Source organism: Panthera pardus, unplaced genomic scaffold, assembly GCF_024362965.1.
Source record: "Panthera pardus isolate Hobbes unplaced genomic scaffold, ASM2436296v1 HiC_scaffold_27, whole genome shotgun sequence".
Classification (NCBI taxonomy): Eukaryota; Metazoa; Chordata; class Mammalia; order Carnivora; family Felidae; genus Panthera; species Panthera pardus.
This window is the reverse complement of record NW_026526843.1, coordinates 91,289,001-91,310,438: the sequence shown is the minus strand read 5'-3', so window position 1 is coordinate 91,310,438 and position 21,438 is coordinate 91,289,001. Positions and strand designations below refer to the sequence as shown.

At 49.3% G+C, this 21,438-nt stretch overlaps 1 protein-coding gene across 2 annotated transcripts in view; it reads left to right on the top strand.

Moving 5' to 3' along the window:
- TSPAN7 (tetraspanin 7) overlaps positions 1-21,438 on the top strand; it is a 127,524-nt gene that overhangs the window by 88,881 nt on the left and 17,205 nt on the right. For both annotated transcript variants that reach the window (XM_019417287.2, XM_019417286.2), the window contains exons 2-4: positions 14,216-14,404; positions 18,395-18,469; positions 20,793-20,888. In XM_019417287.2, coding sequence (XP_019272832.1) covers positions 14,216-14,404; positions 18,395-18,469; positions 20,793-20,888 — 360 coding nt within the window. The remainder of the gene's footprint in view (positions 1-14,215; positions 14,405-18,394; positions 18,470-20,792; positions 20,889-21,438) is intronic.

Sequence of the window (21,438 nt, the reverse complement as noted above, 5' to 3'; positions counted from 1 at the left end):
GCTGAAAAGCCTAGTTTTCTAAAATAAGTTGCTGATGGTGACTTTCCGGGGAGGAGGGGCTTTCGTCTGTGGCTTCTGAGTTGGGGGGACCCAATTACCAAGTTGTCCTTTTCTGAAGTGCTAATTTGCTTCAGACCACAGCAGTCCTGTTTGTTTCTAAGCACAATGGAAGCAGTGCAGCAGCCTGGAATGCCACTGCCACGCTCGACTGTTGGTGTCTCTCCAGTCCTTTTCTGCCTGTCGGGTCCCCGTCCCACCTCTCCATCCCATGCCCTCCCCACAACCTGAGGGTGCAAAGTGGAGGTGCCCGTTGACGTGTCCTAGATGAGACCTGTTTGCTACAAAAGGACTCTTTGTGATCACACATAGTTGGCAAAACCGAGCGCAAGGTGTCACAGGATGTACATAGTTAATAACACAGCGCCAGGAGGGACTCCTCTGTTTGCGGGGAGTGGGTTACGGGGATGCGGTAAGGTGTTCACAAAGGCCTAGAACACCGGGTAAAATGCCAGTCACAAGAGATCTGTGGAAAATCCTAAGCACATTCACAGGAGGACGAAGAGATTACTGTCTTGGAGTGTCGGGAAAGGCGTCTCGGTGCAAAGGGCATCGAAGTTAGGCTTGGAAAGGCAGGCACGACCTGGCTGGGCGGCCGTGGGGCAGGAGGGCCGGGCACGTGGAACCAGCAGGCACCACGCAGGAGCGAGCTTGCCAGGGGCAGCTGTGTCATGTCAGGGGTAAAAAGTGGAGCTGTGTTTGCCCCCATCACCAGGACCAAGAGCTAATTACATAGCTTTTCCAAGGAGCTACGCACCCGTTTTATAGGGAATAGATTTCTGGTGCAATGCACCATTTACTAATAGCACCTTCTTAGATACTTTCTTTTTTTGCTTCCAACGTCTGTCAGGTTTTTGACAGAATCTTTGTCTATATGTGAAAAGTGGGAAGGTTGCCTGTACAGGTTTTATGAATTTATCTTTAACCAGCTTCACTGATTCTTAAAGTGAGCCAGGATGTTTGACTCTAGGTGAGAAAAGGTTGAGAGTGTGTTTGCCTAGGGAAAATAAGGGCATTGTGATAATAAAGCAAGAGCTCCTTCAAGTGCCGTATACCCCTTTAAAGAACCCAGCTCGTTTTCGTTGCAACCTCATTACACCGAACAGGTATTTCTGTTGGTCTTCATGTGACAAAATTATGTGACCTATCACTTCTTCTTTGGAGATCAAAAGAAAATACAACTTGGAGTCTGGGAAAATGGTTTCCCTGGTGCCTGTGTTGCTAACGCTCCTATTCATTCATGTATGAAAATCCAGGGAGATAATTGTCTGGGAAACACACAAAGCTTCCGGGACAATAGTCCGGATCAGAATGACTTTTCAGGCAATTCTGCCTTTCCTGCTGGCTTCCCATCCATAGGACTTCTGTCCCATGGTTGCCTCTGGAGATTCTGTGGGAGTACCCAGAAAGCTGTTTACCTTCTGTTGTCACACTTCCTAGAGCGACCCACTCCATTTTGGGCAATGCCTATTATTAGAAAGTTCTTCCCTGTATTGAGACAAAAATCTGCTCCTCTGTAACTTTCCCCAATACTGGCTTAAATATAGACTTCTGAGGACTGACCTAGAAACACAGGCACCACACCTAACACTGCTTGCAAAACAAATGCATTCAGAGCTCCAAACAAGTAACGTATAAATAATCTTCTGGGACACGACCCCATTCATAAGTTGGCGCATGCCCAGTAGTGGACACGGCAGGCGTGCGCCAGGAAAGGAGAAGGGAGAAGACCGATGCTCGCAGGGTCGGTGTGTAGAGCCCATGTGTTCACACCCCTGCCTTTCCCCACGTTTCCTGCATGTTGACAACTAGAAACTGCTTTAAAAACGCGTGGAGATTGGTCCAGAATGCTGCTTTCCTCACCATTCACCTTAAGAAGCTCCTGGGCGGTGTACAGAAAACTGGGCTTCTCTCTCTGGACCCCCTTCCTGGACCTCAGCCCTGGGAGCTCGCTGGTTCTGCTCACGCTGCCGCGGGATGCGGGGAGTCGTGAGGGTGGGGGGAGCTGCCTTCCAGTCGCACAGACAACAGTCTAACTCTGGGCTGTACCCCTTCTTAGCTCTGCGACTGCGAGCAAGTAGCCAAACCTCTCAGAGCCTCGGTTTTTAGAGCCTGTTTTTCATCTGCAAAACAGAGATCAAGAGTAAATGTGATGAAGCATGAAAGGAGCATGCCGTTTATCACAGGCATGTACACAGGTGACTGATTCCGGTCCGTGCTCTTGGTTTGTGAAGGACGGATCACCTCCCCCTCCCAGGCTGTGGGGCAGGCAGATACGTCACCAACCGCCTCAGCTGGCAACTCAGCCCACCGCTTTGGGTCCGCACTACTTTGAAAGTCAGTGTCTCGGACTTCCACAGCCTCAGAGTGGGTTCCCCTCATATATATATTTCAGCCACAGCTTCTTGGTGTTTGGGTTTCCCCCCTCCCCCGCCCCAGGGTAAAACCCAGAACACTTTAGTTTCCTAAACTTGTCCCAGAACGTGCTACAGTTTTCTGTTTGCATCTTGGATTCTTCAGATTGGCGGTCCTCGCGTAGATTTGTGTGTGAAGTGTGTGATATTTAACACTTCCGGCTCATCCCAGCATACACATCAGGATATTTAGTCCCCATCCTGGTTCGTTTAAGGTATGAAGCTGTAGCTTGGAGCAGAACGTGTTTCCGTTTCTATAGATTTGCGTGCTTGAGAGAGGAGAAATAATGGGATAGCCTTTAAAAATAAATCAGTTAGTGACTAGGCCTGCAGGGTTTTTTTGTTTTTTGTTTTTTGTTTTTTTAATTCTGGCCGCCAGATTCTCAGGGTTGAGAACCAACCTGGCATTGTTGCCAGCATGGATGACACTGGCTTCTGGGCTTTTCTTACAGAGGAGTTAGGGGCACAGGTCAGCTACTTAAGAGGATGTTAAGAGAAGGCAGTGGTTGCGGGCCAGGGCTTTGAGTGCCTATTCTGCCACTTAGTGGGGATGACCTCAGGCAAGGTTTATAGGATTATTACGAGATTGAGCTGGACAGAGCATTAAAGCACTTAGCAGCGTGCCTGGCACACAGTAAGCTCCTCCACCAACCGCCACCCCCCCCCCCGGCCGCCCCTCACTGTTGTACATTTTTTGAGAGACAAAGCGTGCTGGTATAAGCACTGCTCATTCTCTTGACTCCTAACCATCAATTATTGACCTCATGGAGTTATAGGATGTTAGAGCGTCAAATTACATTTCCATTAGTGGATCAGACCTAGCCATGCCCGCGCTCTCTCATTTAGTCCCCCTTGTGGTCACAAGCAGACGTTTGTGAAGCGGTGTGCTGGATCAGAAATGAATTGGCCAAGGAACGGGGTTTTATCTGAGTAAAGCTGCCTGGACCCTGAGAGTCAAGTCCACTATTTGGTTTCTTTAGTGCAGTGTCAGTGACCATAGGTCTTCTGTCCTTCTGTCCTCCAAAGCTCACACTGGCCTACCAGCCTGTCATCTTGTAGTCAATCACTTAACACATATTTACCGAGCACCTACTATGGGGAGGCGTTTGTCTTGGCTTTGGGGATACATTAATGAAACAGGCAAAACTCCCCACCCTCATGGAGCTTAAATTCATTTGGGGAGACAGACGAAGAGAGTAAATCAAATAGCATTTGGAGATGGTAAGTGTGCTGGAGAAAAATAAAGGATGAAAGGGCACAAGGAATGCCAGAGAGGCAGGGTTGTAGTTTTAAATCGTGTCGTGAGGGGAAGGGCTCGTTCTCACTCAGAAATGAGAGATCTCTGAAGTCCAGGCAGAGGAAAGAGCAAGTGCAAAGTCCCTGAGGCAGGAAGCAGGCCAAGAGTACTCTGGAGGAGCAAAAAGGCCCAGGAGGGCTGGAGCCGAGTAAGCACGGAGGGAGCCACTGGAGGTCCCATCAGAGGAACCAGGGAGGGGTGCGCCGGCTCCCGCTCTGCAAAGTGGGATGTGTGGAAGGTTTTGAGCAAAGGAGTAATCTTCTTGGACTTTGGTTTGAATAGGATAGCTCTGGCTTCTGTGTCGAGAACAGAGCATGGGGGCAAGGGTAGAGACAGGGAGAGATGCCAGGGATGGTGGCTGGGCCCAAGTGGCAGTGGTAGACATGGCAAAGTATCCTCTTTGTGCGTTTCTGGAATGACTGAATTATTTTCCTTTTTTTGCCAAGAACACGTGTTACCTAAAGTTAATTCCTGCGATACCCTGTCAATATCAGACATCTGAATAGTGCCCATGTCTCTTATTTGGTGGCAGTGTCACATATGTGTGCGACGTGGATATTTGAATATTGAGAGGAAGGTTAAATAAGTCACTAATAGAGATGAGTTTTTGTCTTCCCTTGAATCATCTCGGGGGAAAGTTCGGACCACCGAAAGACCACCACCACCTTACCATTTGTGTAAGAATCTTGTTATCGAACAGGTCGTTCTACTCATTTAAAAATGGGCCCTCTTCTGGCATTACGTCTCATCCGTGCCAAGTTCATCTGAAAAGAGGCAGGAGCTCGCCTAGCCCCTCAGCCCCCATTAACACAAAGCCAGATCGAGCACAGGCCTTCAGGGATTGCCTTGCTGTCTACATTCTCGCTTCTTGTTTGCTTTAGATGTGTATATATACATGTAGGATTGTTGGGGGTTTTTTGGTATTTTGAAGATGATATGTAAAAATTTTGCAAAGAAAATTTTCCCTTTTGCGCATAATGAAACTCCAGGAAAGCAAAACCTGTTCAACAACATAATCATGAGGGAGACCTGTGCTGTTCAGCCACAGATTGGCACTTAGAGTCATACGTATGGAGTTGCTGATAGGAGTAGTTTATCCACATTCGTTCCCACCCAGCAACTCCCAAGGACATGGCCACCGGAAGGGAGCTCAATTTGAAGACGAGATCACCACAAGATTCAGTCCGCGTTTATTGATCTCCCGCTGGGTGTTCACTGTGGGCACAGTGACTGGCTTTCAAATTAAAAAAACAATGGGAATCATCCTCAGACGAGCAGCGATTCTATTAAATGGGCATTAGGACAGAATGTCTGAACGACCTGTTGTCTTGTAAGATCAGACCCAGGTTGTGTGTGGGTGAGGCTCCGGTGGGTACAGAGGAGGTAACTGACCTTATTTCCTCCCACAAGACTCTGCAAATCATAATATATACACAATTAACAACACAAGATGGGATAAATGTGCAGTCAGCAGAAACTTTCTGTCAACGGGTATTAATAATATAGTTGCAGCTCTTGTTTGTAAGCTTACACTGGCATGCTCTTTTTTTTTTTTTAATACCTCTTCTTATTAGTGTGGAATTTGATCCATCTTTTCACAGCACTGGTCCGCTCATAGGTCCCAAGGAAAGGAAGCACAACACTTCTGCGGTTGCTCAGCCACCTGCTCATGACACTAAGGCTGTTTGTTGGTGTCCCTGGTGCTCACCTGCCTGTGTCTGTGTGTGTGTGTGTGTGTGTGTGTGTGTATGTCAACCGGGCCAACAGATTTTAAATCTGAGCGAGATCAACTTGGGGGTTCTGTGGAGGGGGTGTGGCACAGAGGGAATCCCCCAGACATTAAGCTTCTGTCACTTTAGCCACTGCAGCTGCTCCTGATTCCTAAGTACACAAATCTCCTCCTAAGTGGCTTCGCTGCCCCAATTCTTAATAGGCACTCACCTATATGCCATCTATTTATATATCTGGGTCATCCGTGCAACCAGAGGTGTGAGCTACGCCCAGACAGACTTAACCTCTGCTTTGTTCACTCACTTCTCTTACATGCTCCTAGAGGCTTGAAGTTGGAGGAGGACACTCCCTGTTGGCGTAAATCAAACACCCAAGTCCAGTGGTCAACACTTTCAGGGAGAACTCGACAATACTTACCAACGGGGGAAAAAAATGCCAAGAAGCTCAGAATAAGCTGCCCTTAAAATTTCTCCCTGATACAACGGAACGTTTCTCAACGTGTTAATAAGCATGAAGCGAAATTCTTTTTGGCTTCTGGGGCCTTCCTTTGTGGATTTGTTTTTTGTTTTGTTCTGGTTTGGTTGTTTATTTGTTTGTTGTTTAAGAGGGAGCAGACCTAAAGTCCAGAACCTTTTAGGCTGCCCATTCTTTCTCATTTCCTAGTAGGATATACAGGGTCCCTAATAACATGTTGGGACATTTCCTACGACCCTTTGTTGAATAGTGGAATTAATATAAGGTGGAACCAGTTGGGCTAATTCGAAAGGGGTCTAGTAATTGAAGTAGCAAAAGGCTGTGTGAGTGAAGTGGTCTTTACTATGATTTTAGCAGCTGTGTCACCTTGACTTCCTGTGATCGGCCTACCTCCACCATGTCTCCACCACGTCCGGACCCAGTTTTTAATTCGGGAAGGACTGCCAACAGTGATCCATTTCCACCGCTTCCTGGGCCCCTAGGACATTAGAGATTGTCCAGTCTCCAGCCAGCCACCTGCTTGGGGGCCCCTCCCCAGCTAGACTCCCGCAAGCTGAGTACAAAGCTCGGCCAGCACAGGCCCCGAGTGAACGCTGTTGACGAGCGTGGTCTGCACCCTAGCTAGTGGCAGGGCCTGCTGTTGGCCCCTCTGAGGGATGCTGGGCACCTCAAAGAAGCACGTAAAACTTTCGCACTGGAAGGGCTCCTGTAGGTGTTCCTGAGGCCAGTCCCGTCATTTCACAGAGAAAGAACAAAGGCACAGATCTGCGACAGGCTTGAGCTGGTGGTTGCATATTTAAGGCCTGCGGGAGGACAGGAAGCATTGTTTGATGGAATGAAAGCATTCCTGGAGCTGTTTCCTATGACACGATCAGCCGCTTCACTACGTAAGCGTAAGTGAAGAAAGGCCTGTGGTGAGCCCACCGCCAGAGCTGGAATTCCTGACTTTTCATAGGGCTGTTCAAAGCCCTTTTCATATTTTCAGAAGCATCTATGTAGGATCCGTTAGACAGTGTGCACATCAGACCCTGGCTGCTCAGTGATAAGATCCAAGCAGAAGCCAGAGTTTGTGACAAGTCGCTGTGCGCTCGTGACCTAACTCCTGGAATTTGAATTCTAGGAATCGGCTACAGGACGACACAATGTTGAAATATAAAATGCAATTGTAGCGGGCTTTACCGGGTATACAAAAGACTACCATGCCTGCCCGTTGGCGTACTCGGGGCCCGTGAACTGTGCTGGCCTTTTGTTTCCCAGAAGTGTTTAGAGAAGGAAGAAGTCCCTTTCTTCGAGTCTCCCACTTCTCCTGTTGGAAGCCCCCTTCACAGACTTGTGCATTCGGTTCTGCATCTCCTCCCTCTTCCCAAATTCCGGCACCAGTTCCCCACATTCTAGTGATGGCGTCCTTCCCACCATCCTCTGCTTCTGTTTCCTAAGACACAACGGTCCCTCAGCTGTCACTTCCGGCCTCAGCCCTGACTTGCCTCTGCGACTCTCTCCCAGACTGCAGTCGCACATCCACGGGTGCCTTCTGAATATTCCCTGCGGGGCCTTTGGTCACCTCAAATCCAATAGAAAACAGGGCCAGGACCGGATGGTCTCTGAGTTTCCTATTGGTTCGCAAACCCAGGTTTAACAAACCCGTGTTTAAGATCATCTCAGTTCTCTCCCTTTCCTCAAACTTCCCCGTCCGCTTTTAATGATCACCCTAATCTCCCCATTATGTAAGTCGTGTAACGTGTGCTCTCTTCCACACATACTGTAGCCGCAAAAGCCAGGGAGCAAAAGGGTTGAATTGGCTGACATACTCGCTGAGAGAGGAGCAGCTCAGAGCATATGTCTTCACTGCTCTCAGGATGACACGGGCATCGTCATATAAAAAGTAAGGCTTGTTGTCATGCTAGGGACCCTTATACATTTTTGAGCGTCTCTTTAAAACTGCGATGCATGACCCCCTGGGCAGCTTTTTCTTTCCTTGTCTTCCCCGGCAACCAGTTGTCACCTCGGAGAGCTGGCGGAACAGTAGGCGTGGAGTCCACAGATGAGCCGACTTTCCTACTCCCACTGCTGACGGTTTGTCAGTCACGGGGAGGACCTAATAAACTCTCTTGTGTTCCTTTGCCCAATGGGCACGTCCCTAAATAGATTTCAGAGTGAATAAGCACGACGACGTGGAGATTCTGATTTGGTGCATCACAACGTTAGAGCTGCAGGGAAGCACGGGACGTCAGGCTTCTCCACCTCCTGATCTTACTGAAGAGGGGACGGAGGCCCGGGAAGGTTAGGTGAACTGCCCAAAGTCACACAGCTGATTTGTGACACACGGTGGCCCCAGCCCTGGTATTCTGACTCCCAGCCCACAGCTCTTCCCTTCACCTGCCTTTTAAACATACCGGCTCCTCTGCGGCCCCTCATCTGGAGTGGGCTCTCCAGCCCCCTGGAAAACCCCAATAAATTCCGCCTCCTGGTCCAAAACAGTGTTTTCAAAAATACTCTGTTATACAATCTTAAGTTGTAAATGTGATGGATCCGCACCCTTACTACTTCAAGTTTAAAGAGAAAACCACGACGTGGTGGAAACTGCTGGTTTGTCTGCCTTCCTGTGTGTTTTATCCACATGCACAAAATCAGGTCAGAACACCTTCCAAGCCGTGCAGAGATGCCCTCCCCCGCAGCCTCCTCAGCATCACGCTTCAAGGAAGAATGGGCAGAAAGCACAGTTTGCTGGTTCCTTCTGAAAACCTAACTCCTGAGGACCCTATATTTTCAGGATTTAATCACTGTTTTAATTATTACTTGGAGTTTCTGTGCCATGTGGTTTTTCTGAGGTATAGAATCGTCTGGAGTGGGGGAAGAACATTTGACAATGCCTCTGCTCTGCACGGAGTCGCCAGGGGTGAATTAACCTATAAACCCCTAGGATGAGTGAACCTTGGCTTTCACCTAAAATGCTACCTAGCTGAGATTTCGGCCCACAACTTCTCCTGTGTGTTTCTTTAGGCTGGCTTTAGTTCCTGTGCTTTGTATCCCATCTGGCTTCTTAGGATGGGGTGTCTTCAGGGCGCCTGCGTGGCTCAGTCGGTTAACAAAGTCGGTCCAACTTTGGCTCAGGTCATGATCTCACGGTTCATGGAATGGAGCCCTGCCATCGGGCTGTGTGCTGCCAGCTCAGAGCCTGGAGCCTGCTTCGGTTTCTGTGTCTCCCTCTCTCTGCCCCTCCCTCCATCTCTCTCTCTCTCTCTCTCTCTCTCTCTCTCTCAAAAATAAGTAAACATTAAAAAAAATTTGTTGAAGGATAGGGTGTCTTCGAGAGAGCTTGTGCTTCTGTAAGTCAATTTTTCATTGTCTTTTCTTTAATTCCATAACACGTGGGTTCATGAGCCCCACCTACAAGAACAGATACACATTATTCCAACGGTGACACAAGCGTGTATTTAGCATCTCATACAGTTAAAGAAATAAAAAATACAGGGACTTTGCACCGTCAGACCCATACCAGGCACAGCCTTTCACGGTAAGACAGGAGCTGCTGCTGCTGCCGCTTAGTCAGAGGGCTGTGGTCTGTGTGCAGAAGAGGCAGCGGGCCCAAGTTCAATGCCTGTGGGCGCGTGAGAAACATAGAAGCGCTGTATCTCTGGCTCCTCTCTGAGGATCAGGACGCTGCAGGGACAATTGAGAGACTTCCCTGCATCAGCTGTGTTGACCTGGAGGGAGCAAAGGACAGTGCTGATCTCTGCCACTGCTACCCCAGTATCCACTTTAGGATGAAACCAAACCTCAGTAAGTCTCTTCCAGAGCCTTTTGGACACCCCGTGATATACTGGCAAACCTGCCCGCGGTATCCTTTCAATGTAATTTTAAGCTAACGTGAGCCTAGTTCTGATTTCCTACTTCTGATTTACCTTTTCTACTGCTACCATTATAGGTTTTTTGGCCTCATCGCCAAGCCTAAATTAGAAGTAGCGGGGGTACATCGCTATCTGTATATCTTGAGCTGCACAGGAAGCACACAGAATATGTCGAGCTGCCCCGGGATGCTAGGAGTGATATGAGACTGAGCCTCAGCCTGGCTACTGCCGGCAGGCGCTGGGCCTGCCCTCCTGGCTTGTGGTTGACGTGAGGGTGTATGGGAGGCGGCGGTACCTTCCCCAGGCCACTTGTGTGGGCTCTGATCTCCAGGCTCTGATCTGTCCCCTCTTAAGCCACACCGTTGGCTCCTTGCTAATGGAGTCTTCCGAGAAAGAAACACGACTTCCTTGAGAAAGCTAAAGCAGTGACACAATGATTGGCTTAGAAAGTTCAGGTCTCTGAGGTGCCCGGACACAGAATTGCTTTGGTGAGCCCTGAGCCTCGCGTGTGCTTGTAAAGGTACACGCAGGGGTGAGTGTGCGTGTGTGGGTGCTGACAAGAACCAAGGAGAAAATCACCCAGACAACGAAGACTTTTGCATTTGGCTTGTCTTTGTATGTTTCTTTTCCTTGGTAAGAAGCATTATTATCATAGGCAAAAAGAGAAAGCACTAGATTGTGTGTTACGGAGCTTCAGCCCTTTGCCGGTAGTTTTTTCCTTCAACAGCCTGGCACTTTCGTCCACCAGCACTGCCACCAGCAAGTAGGGTTTTACTCACTGCAGGGCGCACCGCAGCCCAACCTTCTCTCCCTTGTCCATCTCATCGTTTCTTCTTTGCCCTTAGCATTATGATTTCCCCGGATCACAGCACCTGCCTGGATTGGCATTCTTACCATTTCTGAGAGTTCCTAGCAGAGATTCAGACAGTATGGCAGGGAGATGGCTAACATGAAACTTCTTTCCCCTCCTCACATCCGCAATCGGCTGTGTATCCGTCCGTGCAGCAGACACACAGCTCCTGCCCTCGAGGGAGGTCACAGTCCTGGATGTGCACAGTAGGAGGAAAGGGCGCAGCACGACGATGGCATAAGTTCTGTGTAAGGAGGCTGGGAGGCGTGGGCACAGTATGCCGAACGAGCTTAGGATGTAGATAGGTAGTGATAGGAAGGGGAAGAATTCTAGGTAAGGGGATCATCACGAGCAAACTTTGAGAAGCAGTAAAGCACAGGAAGTACACGGAGAACAGCTCCATTTTACTGGAACTACACAGAGTGCAGAAAGACTAAGGAGGGAGATGCGGCTGCAGAGGCGGGTCCTGTTTGTGCAAAACACCTTGCATATGTGGGGCTCGGGCTTCCAGACGCAGAGCTGGTCACTCAGGGATCTTTGAGTGTGAGAAGAGCAACATTGGAGAAGGTCTTTTCTCTCTGGGCTGTTCTTAGATTCCTACCAGAGAGATGCTGGGTGGAGAAAGGTCTCCTTAGAGGGTGACTGACCTGGTCAAGTTCAAGATACTGGATGGCTTTTCTCCCATACAATGTGGCGCCCACAGTGTTGTGTTTCTTTGCGTCCATTGGCAGTCTTTAAGAGGTACCTCTGAGGTCTGCAAAAATAGCCTTTTAATTTTAATGTAATTTACATTTTATGAAGATTTTAATAAGTTGTTACCATAGGTTTTGCACCTTACGTGAGAGAGGTGTCCTATACAAAAGCAGTGGTCGCATTCTGACAAAGTACTTTTTGAAAGGAGGAAAGGGATAGAAATGTTGATACCGTTAGCCCTAAGAGCCAGATTTCTGTTAACTTTGATATACTGCATTCACTATTTGTTATGATGGTAAGTGAACTTGATGAAATGACTGGTCCCAGAAATCTAAGCTATCAGACTCTCATGTTTGGTCACTAAAGCCATCGCACCCCAATAGCGACTGGCGGTAGGTGTGTAGAAACGAGCTGCTCAGTGCATATCTGAAGCGTTACTGAATCTTTGGAGGCAGTCACGTGAAATAGCAAGTCTGTGGATGAGACTTATATTCAGCCTGAACAGTGACTGGCTTAACTGAGTTTTTAGTTTTGTTCAGAACATTTATGCTGTGACATCTACAACATTAGGCAGATAACGGTAGAGTGGGAAGCAGAGGCAGAGGTTTTTCTCTGGTTCCATTTTAAGGCCCCTCACAGTATTCAGCCGATGGAGCAGCTTTGTAAGTATATGACATTCAAAGGACTCTTATGAAGAAGAGGTTCTAAGACCCAGAGAAATGAAATCTATGTGTTTGGCAATGAATATTTAGCGTTTCCTCTGTGCCTGGCGCTGTGCTAAGCATTGAGTGATAAAAGCTCAGGCACTATCCTTCGTCCCTAGTGTTCACTGCACTCTTACCCCTAATGAGCGGAGAGTTCAATTTTGATTCTGGTGGATAAAAAGCATTTTATGTTTCCATTTTATGCTTCCATGTGGCAGAAGAGGCTGTTCACGGGAGGTAGTTTCTTTAGCAGCCACCAGGTGTCAGCAAAGGACTTGAAACTCTTGACCGCGTCTGCATTCTTGGCTTTCTTAACTCCCCGAGGCCCCCATTGGAACTTTTCAAAGGCAGTAGACCTGCACTGGGCCGCCTTCTCCTAAATATTAGTGTCAAATACTTTCTCCTCAAGATTGCATCACATTTATTCACCTTTCCCTTATAAAACTAGCACTAGTCCCTCGGTTTTTTTCTGATTTAAAGCTTCTAATTCGGTCTTTTCACAGTGATGGTTCTACAGAGTAGAAGGCAATCGGGGTGGGGGTGGGGGAATATCACCAGGCTCTTGCTTTTTCCACTCATCCCTTCCACCAAATAGAAGAGAAACAGTCTGATGGTGGAGCTTGGTGGATCCAGACTGCAGAAGGAGTTTTCAGAGTGTACAGGAGAGAGGCCCAGGCATCTTCACTGGCCCTGCCATCTGGTTCCTCGTGTAGCATGTATTTGGGACAGTGTGTTGATTGACAAGGGAAACCTTGGCATGGTGGGTATTGGTTTGTATCATACGGCTTTGCTCCCGTTTCTCATCTCATCACGCCTCCTCGCTGGGATGGCCAGGCGGGACAGGAAGCAGAGGCATTTGGTATAGGACATTGGGCGATAGGGTGGGACAAAACTGGGGAAGGCTCTCCCTGGACACCCGGGCTTCTCTCAAGCTTCATGCGGCGTCAGAAGAGGTGGCCGTTAGAGGGATGTCCGTTTGAATGAGCTGCTAAGCTACTGGGAAACTGAAGGAGAGACCAGCTGGGGAGATAGAGACAGAAAGTCAAGTGCTGGCTTTAGCCACTGATGCTGCTGGGTTGTGTGGCCTGCAGGGGAGGGAGAGTAAGGCATAGCATGTAGCCCCAAGTCTACCCCCTGAAGTAAGGGCCCGATTGATGCAAGGTTCTCAGTTTAGACATGCTGTGGGGATTTCCTTTGGACTGATCAGCAGGATTTGCCAAATCGCATTACAGCTAATTCCAGGAACTACTCAGACGCTTCTGTTGTTTTGTATTGACTAAAGCACTGTAAATAAGGAAGTGTATCCATAGGGATTCAAAAGTATTTTGAATGTTTTGCTTTTGTAGAGATCTTTGCTATAATAGTGAAAGAAAATCATCTTGCTCCTTACAACATCATGCGAAATGTCCTCAAAACATACCATATCCAGAGGAACCTGGCTAGCTCAGTCTGTAGAGTGTGTAACTCTTGATCTCAGGGTCATGAGTTCAAGTCCCACGTTGGACATGAAGCCTACTTTAAATTAATTAGTTAATTTTTAAAAATCGTACGAAAGCCACACATGCTATTGAAGAGGGTGGCTCGGCACTGGGCAGCGGCTCTCCCGGGGAGGGCTCTCACACCTGCATTGGCATGCATTTTTAATTCTCTTTAATTTTTTTACAAGTTTATTTACTTATTTTGAGAGAGGACAGGGGAGGGGCAGAGACAGAGGGGGACAGATGATCCAAAGCGGGCTCCACGTGGACAGGAGAGAGCCAGATGTGGGGCTCGAACTCATAAACTGTGAGATCGTGACCTGAGCCGAGGTTGGACGCTTAACCAGCTGAGCCACCCAGGCGCCCCGCGTGCATTTTTTTTCAAAACAGTTTTAAAGACAAAGTTTCTTATTATCAGCTTGACTTCCAGTTCATGTGATAACTGCCTGTGGGTCTGTGTAAGGGACAGGTCGATCGTACAAAACAAAAGGGTGTTTACACTGTGATGCCTTTGAGCCACCCGTCTCCCACATTTCCCACTGCTCCGGGGACTCCTGCAGCAAGCGCCACTTGCCCACGGGAACGTGAGTCTTCGCATCCAGGCCACATCGCCGCGTCGATTCCCAGCTTCACAGTTTCACGCTCCCTTCTCCTCCCTGCTCTTTTCAGATCACTGGCGTGATCCTGCTGGCTGTTGGAGTCTGGGGCAAACTCACTCTGGGCACCTACATCTCCCTGATCGCCGAGAACTCCACAAATGCCCCCTATGTGCTCATCGGGACCGGCACCACTATTGTGGTGTTTGGCCTGTTCGGATGCTTTGCGACATGCCGTGGTAGCCCGTGGATGCTGAAGCTGGTGAGTGTGTCACGACATAATACTGCTTTTTCGATTACTTTTTGAAACCACAGAAATCACACGAAAGTGACATGGCCCTTCTTGAAGCCACAGACAAGACCTTCATAGGTGTTGCCTCTAATCTTAGTCCAGACCCTTGTCTAATCCACCGTCTAATGCCCTAGAGGGCAAAACAACCCCAAACACAGCTTGGCACACACACGCAAAAAAGCCAGTTCTCGTCCCTCGAAGTGGGTGGTGACAGAGCAGTGGCCAGTGGTTCCATGAAGCCATTTATATCCTCATGGCAAGACGCCTTGGGTTAGTTTTGAAGTGTTCCTCCCAAGTCTCTTCAGGTATGTGACGTGCAGCGTGGGCAGGCAGCACCCCTAACATGAGCAGCCTTTCCTCTCCAAGTTCCCACTGGAGCAATACTTCCTGCTTCCTTGAACTTGGCCGTGCTTGGCTGAGTGGGCACACTCTTCTCCGAACCTGCACACCCGAGCTCAATGCTATGGGAGTCAAGCTAAGCCAGAGCTTCCCCGCTCGACAGAGGGTTGGCGCAGGAGCAGATTTTGACTGCCAGCCCAGCGCTGGGCACCTTTACTATAATAGGACACTCGGCGTGATGTTCCCCAAAGGGCAAGGGGCAGGCTGCTGAAAGGCTGTTACCATGATTCTCAACGTTCTGGTGGACTCATTGCCCAACTGTCTACCCCCTGCCCGTGCTCACTGCCTATGCTAATAAGAGTTCATGTTCAAGGATTTTATAGATAAAAGGTAGCAAGGGCCTCTCCTCAAAAGAACAATTTGTTTGAAGAGATTGATTTCAGATGTCTCATTTTGTGAAAGGGGAGAGTGGAGAGTCTGTCCGCGCCGTGCTGCCCATACTTCCTTGTTTAGCCCTAGATTAGAGGACATTTCATACCCTCTAGTGACAGAGATGGGTGTGAGGATGACTCTCTCCAAAGGAACCACCTTCCAAACTGGCACTGATCAGTCCCTCTCTCGACAGCCTCACGGAAGTAGTGTTTGATTCAGCCACTTCTGTCCTGCAGACCACGCAGGAGGTTGATGGCCTGGCCACCACTGATTCTTCCGGGTTGGTGGAAAAGCCAGAGCGAGGCCACATTGAGGCATTTCTGCTGCTGTCACCTGCTACTCTATGCTGGCCTCCCGAGTCTACCTTCTAGTACTTCTGAGAAGCACTAGGATTTCTTTCTGTCTGGTGTGATAGTCCTCAATTCTGGATGCCTGCTTAAATCACCTGGGCCGCTTTTGAAAGACACCTTCACCAGGGTCCCACCTTCAGCCAACCGAACCAGACTCCACAGCAGCGAGGCCAACCGCCAGTCTCTAAAAGCCATTTAGGAGATTCCATCCTACAGCGAAGGTTGAGAGCCTCCCGTTCAGTATAATGAGTAGCAAGGGAAGGATTAACTTGAAAGGACCAGAAAAGAAAGATGGCTAGGAATTCATCCGTCTGAACAAGAAGGGAGGAGACCTGGCCTACGTCTCTAGTGGCCAAGATGTAACCTCTTTGGGCCTGTCCCCATTTGGGAAAGAACAGCATTGGACTAACTCACCAAGGTTTCTTCCTGAGCGAAGGGGGATAGGAGAGGGGACACAACAATGGAACAGTTCTCTCTGGACTCTGCTGAAGGTGGTTTCAAACCACTCTGCCGTGTTCTCCTAACACGTGTGAGCTCACTAGCAGGTGAGCCTTTGGAGAGAACTTCTTGAGGTTTTGTTTAGTTTTTAGCTTTGGCCTTTAAAAGCCATCAGCTGGTGTGGGGAGAGCTGGGATGGGAACCCAGGGATGTCTCCTTCCAAAGCCAGGACGATTTCTACTACGGTACTTTCATCTCGAGAAAACTCGCCCCCTACCACCTGTATTTAGTGTGCGCTTTCCACAGTAGGCTTTTGGCCAGGGCCTTCTGAAGGAGAAGCAGCTGTTCTCTGGAAGCTCCTAGAAACCGGGAACTTCCCAGCGACAGGAAACCGCTGATCTGGCTGATAAGAGCGGAAGTCACTTGATTAACTGTCTGTCAGTCTAGAATTTTATGGTCCTCATTTAACCTCATTAACTGCAAAACAACTGAAGATAACTATTTCCACTTTATGGAGGCCCAGATTGGCTGCCTCTTTCCTAAGAGTTAGCCCACAACAAAGCTAGGACGTAAACCTACGAGGACTTCTGACTACAGAGTTGAATGTCCTTTCTCCCACCGGCCTCTGACAGTTACTTTCCCACAGGACTTTCTGGTGGATTCTGGGCCTGGTGTGAGACTCTCTCTAGAGTCAAATGTGTTTCTTATTGTATTTTATAGTAAGTTGAGAGACAGATGTCATGTCCATGGGGCGTTCTACTCATAACTGTGTTTGCTATTTTGTTTTATGTTTTTTAAAGTCTATTTATTTTGAGAGAGAGACAGACAGACAGACAGACAGAGAACCAGCGGGGGAGGGGTGGAGAGAGAAGGGACCGAGGATCAGAAGGGGGTCCTGTGCTGACAGCAGACAGCCCGATGTAGGGCTTGAACTCATGAACCATGAGATCATGACCTGAGCCGAAGTCAGAAGCTCAACTGACTGAGCCACCCAGGCGCCCCTGTGTTTGCTAGTTTAGTGGCCATGCTTTAAGTGTACGTAGAGACTTTTGTTAATATTTTCTACAAAACTGGCATTTTAAGCCAATATTCCCTCCTTTTAACATGTGCCACTAGCTGAGAAAAATAGTTTATGATCTTATGCACATACGTACTTTACAAGCAAGTAACATGACCATGTACAGTCGATCCAAATTCTAAAGCATCACCTAGGAGCATTCCAAACATTCCATTTTATTTTGAGATGAGAAGAAACAGATTGTAAGACATATGCCTTGTAGGAAAAGAGTCACTTCTCTTTCCTTTTATCTGCTTTTCAAAGTCACAAAAATGGAAACCCTTAATGTCTCATAAGTACCATGTAATTCATCCCTGAACTTAGGCACACGTGTGTGCACACGCACACACACTTAACTTGGGAAGTACGGGAAGCGTGAAATGAGTAAGAAGCACTAAGGGTTTCGGATGCTTATGGAGAGTGTTAGTAGTACAGCTTCTTTGCTTTTTAAAGACTAGCGACTCCACACACTGTGCAGAACAAGACCGGTACGGAGCCCACCGGCCCCTGCTGTAAGTGCTACATTCAGGCACGATCACCGTATCGAGGAAGAACGTTGACCTGTGCGCGTTCTGGTCTTTCTGTCAGGATGGGATCGGTACAGTCACAGAGGAAGGGGTTTGGAAGCCATTTTATTAGCTTTGCTCAAGAAAACTGGAGGGATTTGCCCACCTGAAGAGAAGCAGCAGGTTGGCACCATGGCCGTGTTCCCACATACGAAGGGCGATTGTGGAGGAGCAAGGTTGGGCTGGTGCTTCTAGCTCTTGAAAGCGGTTCTGACACCAGGGAGTAGAAGTTGCAAGGAGGCAGACTGTGGCCAGGAGAAAGAAAGCCTTTCCAGCAATTGGAACGGTGTGAAAACTGAATGGGCTGCAAGGGGCGCGTGGGTGGAGGGACTAGGCTGGGCTCACAGATGCTAGAGGAAGGGTGCATGCAGGTGCCGGCTGACCATCGTGACCGAGGTGGTCTGAAGGACTCCCGGACGGGGCAGAACGGTGTCCTGCGACCTCCAGAGTACTTTCCCACTCGACGATTCCGGCATCACAAGTAGTGCATACCTGAGTTATAAAAAGCCCTTCCAGATTTCTCCCGGTTGAGCCCAGTCTCCGGATGTGCTCTCCTTAGCATGTGTGGCCCAAAATGCTTGCGCATATTTAAACAGACACGTTTCTATATTGAGGCTCATGTGGGGAAATCTGGACAAGGGTATTTTTAAGCTTTTCCTAAACTTTGGGGAATATGAGGATTTGTGTGATTCCCTGTGATAAGAAGTTAGCTACCCCGAAGGAACACTCATTTCCATCCTGACGTGTCTGACTCTGTCCCTGTGTGCTTGGTTTTCAGTATGCCATGTTCCTGTCCCTGGTGTTCCTGGCTGAGCTGGTAGCTGGCATTTCAGGGTTCGTGTTTCGTCATGAGGTGAGTATACACGAAGTACAGAACTCACTGAAAGAGGCTTTGGGAGGAGGATTTCTGAAACCTCTCACAATGTGTAAAGGGCACATATGGGCTAGCTGGCATCTCCGGTGGTATCGCTGTTTTCCAAATGTCACTTAATATGGGCTGAAATGCCAATAAAAATCTAAATGCCGCAGGAATTTCGCCAAACTCAAAACCTTAGTTGTTGATCCTCTATTTCTTGATATAGCTACTGCCTGAAATGATTCTCCACCCGGTTTTAAAGCAAGTGACCTTCAAAGTAGATTAAATACTCCTTTTAAAATAGCAGCTTCAGCAAGGCCCAAGATTTCTGTGATTGCTTGGTATCCCCCAAACAGCCTGGGCTCCCCTGTCTCCTCCCCAGAGCCGTGGGGGCCACCCCCTGCCAACTGGGGGGGTAGAAACGGAGGCCAGATGTGAGGAGCCTTGCGGAAGGAGAGAAGGCAGTCGTGATCTGAAACCCCTACAGCGCTTTGTTTCTAATTCACATGTCCTATTTTAGACTTCTAAAGCTGGAGAAAAAGGATTTCGAATACTGTTTTGTGATCGTGATGTAGTTTCAAGGACACTGCTGGCTGTCTGGTATCATGTGTGGCCATTCTCACCCATACTCTCACTGTGGCTGCTCTGTTCAGACCATGGGGAGCCTCTCAGGCAGAGCTAAGACGTCCTCATGCTGTCTGTAGCCACCGTGGTGTCGCCTTTCAGACACGTATAGTGGTGATAGGTCAGGCAGGGCTGGTTCTGACAACCCTCTCCCCCCGCCCCATAGGCTGTTAGCACACCCTGTAAATAACAGTAAAGCCACAAGTAGATACGCACGTGTTAGAAAGGAAAAGAAGCGCAAGACAGAGGTGGAAAAGACAATGAGGCCGTTGAGAGTCTGGCATGATCTGTCCCAGACCCTGGTTCTGTGCTTGACCAAGTTCAGTTCCCAGTCAGCTGGCTTATGCACTTTCTGCCCCTTTCCCCTACTTGCTGTGGTTTTCCCCTTACCAGAGGTGCAGTCTCAGGTGTCAAGGCTGACTTCTAGAACCCATCTTGTGCAGGTGCCGTATCTGGAATTAGATTCCCTATTCTTATTCTCAGGTGAGGCGAAACCTGATGAAGTCACGGCCTCGGCAGCCCTAGCGGTACCCCCAGTGGGTGTGCGAACCCCAGATGCAGCCAAGCCCTTGCCCCCTTCCCCCCCAATATACTGCCGTGACTGGGCTCCACTAGGGGTGGGGGGTTCTCTCAGTGGTCCCTGATACCCAGTGCCTGGGCCCCCTTATCTACCTCCCCTCTGTGCATCTGAAACACTTAAGGGAGCTGGGGGGAGGGGGAGGGGTTGCAATGCCACTCTGACCACCGGCGAGTGGGTCTTCAAAGCGGCCCGGTTCTATTCCGTGTGCACCTGCCCACAACAGACAACGCAGGTGCAGTGACATGAAAGGACACAGCCAGGTGTGGCATCCACCATGGCTTAGAAGCTCCATGAGACTAGTGCCCACTGATCTCTTCTTTATCCCATGGGCATACCGTCCAGTATTTCAGCAAGGAGCATGCCTAGTCAAGAGAGCCGCCGTACTTAGCCCTAAGCTTCCCAGCAGGCAGTTATTGTCATCTGCTGTCCCCCCGACTCCAGAGTCATGTGGGCAATTGGGGGCAGTCTTACCCTAAGTGTGGAGTTGCCTGGTAATGCGCCTGAGACTCTACCTTCAGCAGGTTTCCAGGGGAACAGAGCTCGAAAGTTACCCCACAGTCAAATGCGCTCGCAGAGGAGGGGAGGGGTTTTGTTAACTACTTAGTAGTAAGAAAAGTTCATATCTTTTAGCCTCTCTTTTTGGCCCCTATAAGGACAGGTAAGTGAAAGTTGGTTGTGCCCTCCCCCTGTATGTTAGAACAGGGATCTGTTTCCCGTCACAGCCACAGCAGGCTTCCTGCCCTCCAGTGGCCTGTCCTTTGTTATTCTTCTGAGTAAGGGCAGGAAAAGTTATGGACAGAAGGGTGGGCATCAGTCAATTCGAAGACCGTAAGTAGAAAAAGCCAGGCCTGAGGTTGGCCGCTCACCCTCACAGCCCTCTCAGAAACTGGCCACTTCACTGGGTTCCTCTGGATTGGGGATGAGGGGAACGTTCTTTCAAATCCCTCAGCGAATTTTCTGAGGTCTTTTGTCTCAGGAAACAGGGCATTCCCTCCCTGGCCTACATTTATTCAGAAATTTTTTCAGAAGAGGTCATCTTGGGGTAGAAGTGGGCATGAACATGAGTCCATTTGAGCGGCAGTGGACCAGAACCGCACTCCCCCTTGTCTTCCATAGATCAAGGACACCTTCCTGAGGACTTACACGGACGCCATGCAGAATTACAATGGCAACGATGAGAGGAGCCGGGCGGTGGATCACGTGCAGCGCAGCGTAAGTCCCAGGGAAGGAGACTGGGCTGGCCACCGCCCGTGACGTCAGGCCTTCGGCCTGGGGGGCTGCTGGGGGTGGGGGGCCGTCAGCCTTTGCTCTTGACTCCCACTCTCCGGTCCTGTGTCCAAAAGTTCACACCCAGCACTGGTCCAGGGGCCAGTTATCCGGGCCATTGGTATCAAGAGGGCCCCCTGCCTGTGGCTTGCCTTTCGTCAGTATGAATTAGGAACACCCCAAGGAAAGCTAGCTTGCCCTGAAAATCTGAAGCCTCGAAAAGGAGGCAGTGGGTGTAGGCAGCCTTGCTGAGCATTCTGGAAGTGGTGTGTATAGGCTGGGTGGAGAGCTCAGATGAGCCGTGTTTACCAGCATGGGCGGTGTCGTGGGGTGGGCAGGGGGCCTAGGAGAAGCCGAGGGTCTGGCGGGAGTGGGAAGGCCCTAGGCTGCCTGATGCTTTGCAGAGGAGATGAGGAAAATGGCGGTCTCGTGCCTGGAGGTGCTCAAGCTGATGGCCCATCTGGAGCACCCGGGGAAGTTTTGGGTTTGGGGTGTT